General features: G+C 43.6%; 1 protein-coding gene across 1 annotated transcript; it reads left to right on the top strand.

The window, feature by feature from the left end:
* Positions 1–5,560: 5,560 nt before the first annotated feature.
* On the top strand, positions 5,561–9,860 carry LOC146618025 (chloride channel CLIC-like protein 1). The gene is made up of 9 exons (XM_085373551.1): positions 5,561–5,701; positions 5,787–5,894; positions 7,171–7,281; positions 7,428–7,649; positions 7,959–8,099; positions 8,204–8,303; positions 8,627–8,724; positions 9,381–9,527; positions 9,675–9,860. Exons 1-9 carry the CDS (start codon positions 5,570–5,572, stop codon positions 9,858–9,860), a joined length of 1,245 nt encoding a protein of 414 aa, XP_085229677.1. The 5' UTR covers positions 5,561–5,569.
* Positions 9,861–11,700: the final 1,840 nt, after the last annotated feature.

The following is an 11,700-nucleotide window of genomic DNA, read 5'->3' as shown; positions in this document are numbered from 1 at the left end:
GCGCTGAGTGGCAGTTCAGAGTACCCAGCCTTCTTAGAGTCCCTGGGTGGGGTGCTGGAAGGTGCTCCACCTGGAGACTCTGTTGTCCTGCTGGGAGACTTCAATGCTCACGTGGGTAATGACAGCGAGACCTGGAGGGGCGTGATTGGGAGGAACGGCCTCCCTGATCTGAACCCGAGCGGTGTCTTGTTATTGGACTTCTGTGCATATCACAGTTTGGCCATAGCGAACACCTTGTTTGAACATAAGAGTGTCCATAAGTGCACGTGGCACCAGGACGCTCTAGGCCGCAGGTCGATGATCGATTTTGTAATCGTATCACCAGACCTGCGACCATATGTTCTGGACACTCGGGTAAAGAGAGGGGCTGAGCTGTCAACTGATCACCACCTGGTGGTGAGTTGGATCAGGTGGCGGGGGAGGACGCTGGACAGACCTGGTGCACCTAAACGCGTAGTGAGGGTGTGCTGGGAACGTCTAGCAGAGGCCCCAGTCCGCGAGATCTTCAACACACACCTCCGGCAGAGCTTCAACAGCATTCTGAGGGAGACTGGGGACATTGAGTCCGAATGGACCATGTTCAGCATCTCCATTGCCGAAGCTGCTGCATTGAGCTGCAGCTGCAAGGAGGTTGGTGCCTGCTGTGGTGATAATCCCCGAACCAAATGGTGGACACCAGAGGTGAAGGGAGCCACCAGGCTGAAGAAGGAGTCCTATCGGGCTTGGTTAGCCTGTGGGACTCCGGAGGCAGCCGACAGGTATCGACAAGCCAAGCGGAATGCGGCTCGGGCAGTGGCTGAAGCAAAAACTCGGGTGTGGGAGGAGTTCGGAGAGGCGATGGAAAAAGACTTTCGGACTGCCTCGAAGAGATTCTTGCAAACCGTCAGGAGTCTCAGGAGGGGAAAGCGGTGCTCTACCTGCACTGTGTATAGTGCTGGCGGAGCGCTGCTGACTTGGACTGAGAAAATTTGTCAGGCGGTGGAAGGAATACTTCGAGGACCTCCTTAATCCCACTGACACGTCTTCTGAGGAGGAAGCAGAGTCTGGGGATGAGAGGAATGACCCGCCAATTTCCGGGGGCGAGGTCACTGAGGCAGTTAAACAACTCCTTGGTGGCTGAGCCCCTGGTGTTGATGAGGTCCGCCCCGAGTTCCTGAAGGCTCTGGATGTTGTTGGGCTGTCCTGGTTGACACGCCTCTACAATGTTGCGTGGAGATCAGGGACAGTAGTCCTGGACTGGAAAACCAGGGTGGGTCCTCAGCCTCCCTGGGAAAGTCTATGCCAGGGTGCTGGAAAGGAGAGTTTGTCTGCTGGTCCAGTGTTCTGCCTGGTCGCGGAACACTGGACCAGCTCTTTATCCTCTCAAGGATACTAGAGGGTGAATGGGAGTTTGCCCAACCAGTCTACATGTGTTTTGTGGACTTGGAGAAGGCATTCGACCGTGTCCCTCGGGGTGTCCTGTGGGAGGTGCTGCGGGAGTATGGGGTGTCTGGCCCATACCCTTACTCTGAAGGCAAACCATCACTTTTTCAAGTTGTGCAACTTCTCGGCTATTAGTTAGCAAGTATTTACAGACAGATGTGAAAACTTACAGCCACTGTGGCAACCGGCTGAAAACCAAAGTTGTCACAAGGAGGTCTGTGGTACAGCGCCTTCTTTGCACCGATTTCACCCAGCGACCAGTTGGTGAATAACCATTCTTCCCTACAAACCAATGTTTAAATCACATCCGATATGGCTGAAACCTCATTGCTTTGCTTTCTATTAAGCTGACACATACATTTGCCACTTTTCTACCTTTTTCTCACTGCTATACGTTTTTCCATGCAAAGTCTTCCTAAACTGTGTTCCTTTGTATGAGTTTGGACTTTCTATATGTATGTACAGTTTTATAACCTGGACATGCTTCTCTGTTTAGGCAATCTTATTTACCATCACAACCTTCATCACAGAGCCACTGAAGTACTTCGGTCAGGGATTCAGTGAATTTCTTCGAGTGCTCCTCAAAGATCTTCCGGTTACCCTGCAGATCCCAGTCCTGCTCACTACCATGCCTGCTACTGTGGTAAAACCTGTCACCTTATTCACATTATAGAGCTTTCTATAGATGGATAAGATTAATAGAACAGGTCTCTGTCCAGAAGAGCGCAGAAAAGATGCTGCACAGGACCTTCAAGCTCTAAGGCCTTTTTTTATGTATATCTTCTTCAGGTGATTGTGTATGCAAGTGTGCAAGCAGCCTTCCAGAATGGCATCATGGCACTTTTACGCCGCCCACAAAGGGACCCACCACCACCAGAGCTGAACAGACCACCAAAGATGCTGCACTACTCAGACCTGAGCTCCCGAAGAAGTCGATGATGATGATGACTTCTTGGTTGTTCCTGTGGAAAGTACCAGTGAGTATGAAAATCAGATCGTCAACATGCATGAACAAAACATACACAAACCCCAGACACTTCTCATCATGATCTTAATGTTGTACATATATATTTCCTTATTTCTGCACATTTTGCATCCAGGACAGTTGACAGAGCTCATCTTATGGCCTAAGTTTGGAGCCCTCCAAAGGAACTATACATTTGCCAGTCTGTACATAATTATCCAATATAAATAGTTTGCCTGTCAGTTTTTTAGGTGCTAAAACTCTTCTTAAATGCATCTTTGGGCTCAGGGTTGACTCTTTAGTCTGCCATCTTTAGAAAGAATTTCAGTCTGTGATGTTGGAAATTTGAGGCTGTTTTTGATGGATCTGTCAAGCACAAACCCCTCGCTGGAACAATCAGAGACAATTCTACTACAATGGCCAAAAGCATTGGACACAAGGCAGAGTTCTTTGTGTGATCTCGTGCGAGGGAGAGAACTGTGACGAGCGCTGCTCCTGACACTCGAACCCCAGTCACTCTCAGTTAGCTCACCCGTAGCACTGGTCTTTATTGTGGTACATGAATATGCATAGTCTCATTAACATATGACGTCATACACAGGCATACATGTGAACAAAGAGTACCGTCTGTGTGTATCAGAATCAGAATCAGAATCAGAATGGGGTTTATTGCCAAATGTTGAGCAGGTTTACAACATTAGGAAATTGCTGCGGTGCTTCAGTGCAAACATGCTGTCATAAATAGCACTTAAATAGACATGGAAAAAAATAAAAGTAGGGATAAGAATTAAAAGTGCTACGTGGAAAGATATGTGCATGAGATATACATGAGATATATACATGAGAATAAGAATTAAGAGTGCTACGTTGAAAGATATATACATAGAAATTATCCACACCCTCACTTTCCTTAACTGCACTACTGTATAGCTCTGTGTAAACAATCATTCTGTACATACGATAATTTTTAACCCTACAACTGTTTACAACTTGCATAGTTCACATTTCTGTATAGCTGTATATCTCAGATTCTGTAAAGTTATTTATTTCATATTCTGTATAGTTTTTCATATTTATATCCTGTTCATATCCTGTACATAGCTTGTACTCACTACAGCCTGTACATACTTATAGTTATAGAATATTCACAACATACTTCATACCGTGTACATTATAACATAATAGACCCATTTCTGTAATATACTTACATATCTATATTATTGCTAATATATATTGTAATATATCTATATCACTAAGCACTTCTGGATGGATGCAAACTGCATTTCGTTGCCCTGTACCTGTGCATGTGCAATGACAATAAAGTTGAATTCTATTCTATTCTATTCTATGAGTGCAGGTGGTGATCAGTGCCAAACATGGAATGATGCAGTGACACAGCGTAGGGTCATGTGTTAGTGGTGGGTACAGTCATATGGTTATTGTTCATGTGTCCAACAGCAGAGGGGAAGAAACTGTTCTTATGGCGAGAGGTTCTGGTGCGAATGGACCGGAGCCTCCTGCCTGAGGGGAGCAGGTCAAACAGACTGTGTCCAGGGTGAGAAGGGTCAGCTGAGATCCGAGCTGCACGCCGCAATGTCCTGGAGGTGTACAGGTCCTGCAAAGATGGGAGTCTGCAGCCAATCACCTTCTCAGCAGAGCGCACAACACGCTGCAGTCTCTGTTTGTCCCTGATAGTGGCTCCAGCGTACCACACGGTGATGGAGGAGGTGAGGATGGACTCGATGATTGCAGTGTAGAATTGCATCATCGTCCGTGTTGGCAGGTTGAATTTCTTCAGCTGCCTCAGGAAGTACATCCTCTGCTGGGCTTTCTTGATGACGGAGGTGATGGTGGGCTCCCACTTCAGGTCCTGGGTGATGGTGGTACCCAGGAAGCGGAATGAGTCCACAGAGGTGATGGGGGTGTCAGTCAGGATGATGGGGGGGAGTGGGGCTGTGTGCTTCCTGAAGTCCACAATAATCTCCACTGTCTTCTGGGCATTCAGCACCAGGTTGTTGTGGCTGCACCAGGACACCAGACGTTCAACCTCCCTCCTGTAGGCAGACTCGTCCCTACACGCATATGTGTAGGTATGCGTGTGTGTGTCAAGATGTGACCCTGTGAACGACTCCCCAAAGCTGGTGCCAGGAGTCCAGCGGTCCACCTAAACAAAGGGCTCTTATACTTAAACAGATACAGAGTAGGTGTCCTCCAGTACCATAAATCAGTAAGAGAAAGTACGACCTCTCTCATGACCTTAGGATGCGTGGGTATGCCAGAGTGCTCTGGAGGGCACACAGAGTCTTTGCAGACTGCTTAGGATGAGACATCCTATCAATATGCAATTGATTATATAACTCTAAGCATATATGAGTAAATGTTTCTAAGCATAAATGACAATCCAACAATATAAACCTAACAGTTTTTATGCTCACTGTGCGCCCCCTGTTGCATGGCAGTGTACATTGATAAAGATGCTCCATCCACTGGCACCCATCCATTTTGCGTTGCACCTCTCAGCTCTTTTTGTAACCTCATGAGTTGCGCTGCTGCTGCCACAGCTGGGTTGAAGACGCATTTAAATAACCTTCCAACGAAAGTGATCTTAAGTTATTGCATCTCGGCATTATTTTAATGTGTCTACAGCCTACATCCTGTGCCTCTGACACTTTATCCCACCCCATTTAGAGCTTTCTTGGATTTCTTTGAATATTCCTTGAAGAAAAACAGAAAAACAAAACAGCTCTTATAACCTTTTTGAGATGTCAGTCATCAAAACTAAATTAAGCACGAGCCTACAAACTTAAATTGCACTCACTTGGTAAAAATGGTAAATGACCTGTACTTGTATAGCGCTTTACATGGTCCCTAAGGACCCCAAAGCGCTTTACACATTCAGTAATCCACCCATTCACACACACATTCACACATTCACACACTGCATCACGTGGTTGTACAGTAAAGCGATTCCTTTTATGGTCACGTCTGTTAGGCTGTTTTGTTTTGTTCCCGCCTCACCCTGTTATACTACCTTTAAGGCCATGTGTGAGTCAGTGAGGCCGAAGCTGCTTTGTAGTTGAGCCTTAAACTTAGCTAACAGTGCTAGCTATAGGTGTCCACCTATGCTTGTTTTCACTGTAAAGGAATTAACACTGGATAAGAGTCTGTCTTCTCCCAGCCAGGATGCTCCTCATTGCTTTGTTGTGCAACCTGTTGCTCACTGCCGTGGGCCAGGAGGAGGAAAGCAAGTGGGTCGACCCTTACGACATGACCATGTATGATGCTACGACCAAAAGGATGAGAAAGCCTACTGAGGTTGGGAGATTTTTACTCTGAGTATTGTGAAGATGTTGTGTTGTCCAGCTCAGACACTTAGTTTGTATGTGTGTTTGCAACGCAGCCAGCAAGCTGTGACAATCTGGGCACTGAAAGACAAGAGTACAATCAGGACTCCAGCCAGACTGAGCCATCGCCCTGCAACAAACAAGTGGAGGAGTTAGAGGGACAGGTTGGTGTTTAGAGGTTTTAAATAGGAAAAACTATCTTCAAATTGTCTAATTATACGCCTCCAGGCTTATCGCTTTGTTCTAACTGGTACACAAAACATGAACGTCAACCGTGTCTAAAAAGGCCATTTAAATAAGGTGAACTCAATGTCATGTACAACAAACCGGTTTTACATGTTTTGAGCTGTAGTCTGTTAGAACAGTGTTTCCCAACCCTTTAGTGCCACGTCACATAGAAAAATCACAACACCAAATAAAAATGTCACAAAAGTTCATTTCTTACAAGATATATTTAAAATCTACTCTTAAGTTACATAGTGTGAAACCTGTGCCTGTTTAGTTGAACACAAAGCTGATATTCTTGCAGGAGTTGAAGGAAGACACACGAAGATCTTCCTCGACAGTCCTGAGTCTGTGTTTTGGTTTTTTCTTGTCTTGATAGCAATCATGTTTATAAAACCCATAGATGGGTTGTGGAGGAAGGAAGCAGAGCTGAAATAACTTTGTTTGCCAGAAAGGGAAAATAGTCTGTGATCTTGTTTTGAAGTCTTGGGTGTTTTGTCTAGAAATGGCATTTACGTTTACTTGGAACCTTGGCACTGTTTGACAGTTTTTCAGCAGCAGGCATAGTGGAATTGGCTTGGTTGGTTCCCCGGTGAATCCAATGGCAAGATGAGTTTCATTGTATTATCTTGAGCTCTCCTTTTGTTTTTTTCTGACCACTGCTCATGCCTTCAGGGCCTTCATCTGAGTCTTCTCCAGGACTCAGGTCAGATTCAGTACTTTTGTTATTTTCAGATATTTATCCATCGCTATTACCTGCGGCCCTTCTTCTGTTTTACTGGCGGTTGGCAACCCTCTTAATTTGTGCAAGATGTTGCACTGCCCTCTAGTGGAAGAGAATGGAAATTTTCTGCCTATTACTACATGCTCCTCCCTTACCCATCTGGTGAAATTGGATAATCTTCCATGGCACACCTGATGATTTCTCATGGCATACTTCTGTGGGGCTGCACAGTGGTTTGGAAATGCTGTGCTATAACATCATCTGTGGGCAGACAGTGGTTAGCAACAAGACTAGGCTGAGATGTTTAAATGATGGTGAAGTGTTATTACCGGGCTCAAAGTGTATCGAGAAGATATCATTCAGATCCTTACACCACCAACCAGTCTTAGAAGAGAACCTGGGGTCTTTCCCATAATCCCAGAAGCTTTGACTGGGAAATAGGAACTTATTCAGGACAGGCACTTCAGATATTCTGCCTTGCCTTCATTCAGATTGAAGATCATAAGAAGACGATCGAGCGCATCTCACAGCAGCCAACATGCAGCCCAGTGTTCAAGAGATTTCTTAGCAGACTGTTGAAGGCAATACAAAGAGCTGGTGTGGTAGGTGGTCATCTCATGTTTTATGTTGAATTATGAGATTTCAGTCGAGCATATTGTGCTATCATATTTACTCTCTCGTTTAATAATTTTACAAGTGTGGTGGAAAAAAATGTGCAATTTAAGACACTTCTCCCATTTCTCTCCAGCCCAGTGACTCCACAGATGTCTTTTATGATGCCAAACTCAAAATGTCCAAACAAGCCATGGAGGAGATCCAGGCACATCTGGAGAGTGAAGACAGCTGTAGACCAGGCGCCCTGGACAAAGCCATCAGTCAGATACTTGTGGACGTTAAACCGCATGATTATGGGGCCTGGAAGTGGCCATTTGAAGACACCTTTGGGGTGGAGCTGCATACATTATTGAAAGTAATCTCAGTCTTTATTACTGTGACTCCACTTTCTCTGGTTTGAGGCCAACTCCCCCCAAATCTCTTGTCTAGTGTTGTCTCCATGAACAAGAAGGAGAGCTGTCTGTTGATTTCATGTACACTCAGTATGGTTTCGTGAGAAGTTGTCAGTGCAGATATAAAAACATGTCTTTTTTTTTTTTTTTAAACCAAATGTAGCTTTTACCTTTGACCCCCTTCTGTTTTGACTTTTCTTAATGTGTCTGCTGTGTTTTAATGGTTTCTATTTTCTGTAACCACTTAAACTGTTCTCTGCTCCGTTCTCCAGATCGTGTTATTTATCCTGGTTATACTAGTCATTATCATGCTCCAACTGCGGACAAAGATCTCCTGGTTTGTGCTGTTCCAACAACTGTTTGCTGTCTGCTTATTCGTCACTGTTATCTGGAACTGGTTTTACCTGTACAAGGTAAATAGGAGCCCCTGCAGTTTTCAGGGGTTTCAGTTCAACTGCAATTCAGTGTTTTGACTGTAAAATAAGATGTTTTTAATAAATATGTATATTTTGTTCAGCTTGCCTTTGCTGAGCATCAAAGTAATATATTGAAGATGGAGAATTTCAATGCAAAATGCACTGGAGTGGAGAAAATGGATTGGATTGACAGTTTGAAAGGTATGCCACTGCCAGTGTTGAACAGACATAGCATTGGTATTCTGTGAAAACCTCCTATATCTAAAATATTAACCGGCTGAGAAAAAAACTTCTTTTTATTTTTATTTTTAGAGCGTATTAAATATCATTTTGAAATACATTTCACTGCACAGCCATGAGATGGAGAGGAATTTAACGACAAGTCCCTCTGCAGTCATTGTGCAAAATCTGAAGTCTCAGCTGTTTTAATAGTTTTAGACTCCAGCACTGCTGTTTTGGATATATTAATCATATTTAGCGCATAACGTCTGCCTAAGCTTAGGCCTGTATTTGATTTCCTGCAGAGTGGTTTAGAAGCACCTGGACTCTTCAAGATGACCCCTGTAAGAGATACTATGAAGTTCTTATAGTTGACCCTCTTTTGTTGGTATCACCAATCAAGGTAAGTCACTCTGTTCAAGTTATTGAGGTCTTGCAGACACATCACTACTAAACACATGATTTAAATTTGTCTACCATTCTGGACATGTGACAAACATGCTGATAGTGTAGGAGTTTGTGAATCAGTTGCCACACAGACCTGGAGACTTGCTCACGACCATGCAACAACCACTAGTTGTGAGATAAAAAGTAAAAGTTGTGCCTTTTGAAACATCTTAACTGCAGCACTGAAGCACAACTTTTACTCTGAAGGCAAACCATCACTTTTTCAAGTTGTGCAACTTCTCGGCTATTAGTTAGCAAGTATTTACAGACAGATGTGAAAACTTACAGCCACTGTGGCAACCGGCTGAAAACCAAAGTTGTCACAAGGAGGTCTGTGGTACAGCGCCTTCTTTGCACCGATTTCACCCAGCGACCAGTTGGTGAATAACCATTCTTCCCTACAAACCAATGTTTAAATCACATCCGATATGGCTGAAACCTCATTGCTTTGCTTTCTATTAAGCTGACACATACATTTGCCACTTTTCTACCTTTTTCTAACTGCTATACGTTTTTCCATGCAAAGTCTTCCTAAACTGTGTTCCTTTGTATGAGTTTGGACTTTCTATATGTATGTACAGTTTTATAACCTGGACATGCTTCTCTGTTTAGGCAATCTTATTTACCATCACAACCTTCATCACAGAGCCACTGAAGTACTTCGGTCAGGGATTCAGTGAATTTCTTCGAGTGCTCCTCAAAGATCTTCCGGTTACCCTGCAGATCCCAGTCCTGCTCACTACCATGCCTGCTACTGTGGTAAAACCTGTCACCTTATTCACATTATAGAGCTTTCTATAGATGGATAAGATTAATAGAACAGGTCTCTGTCCAGAAGAGCGCAGAAAAGATGCTGCACAGGACCTTCAAGCTCTAAGGCCTTTTTTTTATGTATATCTTCTTCAGGTGATTGTGTATGCAAGTGTGCAAGCAGCCTTCCAGAATGGCATCATGGCACTTTTACGCCGCCCACAAAGGGACCCACCACCACCAGAGCTGAACAGACCACCAGAGCTGAACAGACCACCAGAGCTGAACAGACCACCAGAGATGCTGCGCTACTCAGACCTGAGCTCCCGAAGAAGTCGATGATGATGATGACTTCTTGGTTGTTCCTGTGGAAAGTACCAGTGAGTATGAAAATCAGATCGTCAACATGCATGAACAAAACATACACAAACCCCAGACACTTCTCATCATGATCTTAATGTTGTACATATATATTTCCTTATTTCTGCATATTTTGCATCCAGGACAGTTGACAGAGCTCATCTTATGGCCTAAGTTTGGAGCCCTCCAAAGGAACTATACATTTGCCAGTCTGTACATAATTATCCAATATAAATAGTTTGCCTGTCAGTTTTTAAGTGCTAAAACTTTTACGCCGCCCACAAAGGGACCCACCACCACCAGAGCTGAACAGACCACCAGAGCTGAACAGATCACCAGAGATGCTGCGCTACCCAGACCTGAGCTCCCAGAAGCGCAGAGTGTCGATCAGGTGACACCCCCCCCCCCCCCCCCACACACACACACACTTTTTAAAATAATTTTTGTTTAGATTCATCCAATCAGCTTAAATATCAAATTAGACACACAATAGTGGGTTTTGGTGGAGACTAATGTCCTTATTATTTAATGCTTCTGCTGAGATGAAGGTAAATATTCATGTGCAACATAAATTGGTATCTTAATGTTTAATGAAAACTTTTTATTGATATTTTTGTCTTTTGGGGTTTTTTTCTTTGTTTTTGTTTGTTTTGATACCTGCTGATCTCGTCTTAGTTTTTTTAATGCATTATTGGCTCTACATTATCATTACTGTTTGTTTCTTAGCTTGCACCTACCCACTCGAACTCTGTGCTCCTCCAGTCAGATGCCTCTATTAGTTTCACGCTCCCAGTTCAAATCTACAGGTGACAGGGCTTTTTCCATTGCCGAGACTCTGGAACAGTCTTCCCTCTTTTATAAAATCCTCTTCATCCTTGGAAGTCTTCAAATCGAATCTGAAGACCTCCCTATGTTCCAAGGCTTTCAGATCTCCCACCTTTATTCTGTTTCAGCTTGTCTGATCTTTTATCTCGTTGGATGATGTTTGCATGTGTAGACACGTATACATGTATTTTATGTTCACATATGTGTACTTGTGTGTGAATGTGTACATATTATTATTATTATCATTTTATTTTATTTTATTTTTATTTTTTTTACAAAAATGTATGGATGTCACAATGTTTCTGTTTTCATCTTATCTGTTTTAATTCTTTTTATCATATTCCTCTGTTCAGCACTTTGGCCGACACTTGATGTCTTTTAAATGTGCTATATGAATAAAGATGACTTGACTTGACTTTCTGCTTTATATATGCTGGATTTCTGTTGCTACCACAACATAGACATCTGTGCAAGAACAGTGGATTTTAACCATAGTGAGCTTGATGGAGCTCGCTCAGTATAAAAAGCAATGAAGTGGCTGAAATCCAGTGCATGTCATCGACTGTATCTCCACGTCATCATTTCATTTTTGTCATTTGAGGACGATGATTTACAGTTTTCCCTCCTGTCTGCTGGATGCAAGCAGCTTCAGGAGCTCACAGGCGTTCCAGCTCTGATCTGTGGAAGTCATATTTGATATCAGGAAGTTGACTTTGTTGCTCTGTGTTCATCAGTGGACAAATAAAGTTTTGTCACATCCGTCATGTTTCTTTGTCCAACGTGAGGTTTTGGAACAGAAATTAAACACGGTCCCTGCGTTTCACATTTAACACACTGTAGCTGTCATCTTAGGTGGATGCCAAGCAGCAGTAGATCGTATCAGGAATGTGCTGGTTTCTGTTTAACATAGGACCCGTCTTCCTCCGACCTCTTAGGATATGCTGCATGTATCTGTGAGACTTGGATGTCAAACATAAGGCCTGGCAAAGACACTGTT

This window comes from Diplotaxodon limnothrissa, linkage group LG15, assembly GCF_057381915.1.
Source record: "Diplotaxodon limnothrissa isolate DT_005_m linkage group LG15, D_limnothrissa_male_GT1.1, whole genome shotgun sequence".
Classification (NCBI taxonomy): Eukaryota; Metazoa; Chordata; class Actinopteri; order Cichliformes; family Cichlidae; genus Diplotaxodon; species Diplotaxodon limnothrissa.
The sequence above is the reverse complement of the archived record's forward strand: the minus strand, read 5'-3'. Positions and strand labels throughout refer to the sequence as shown.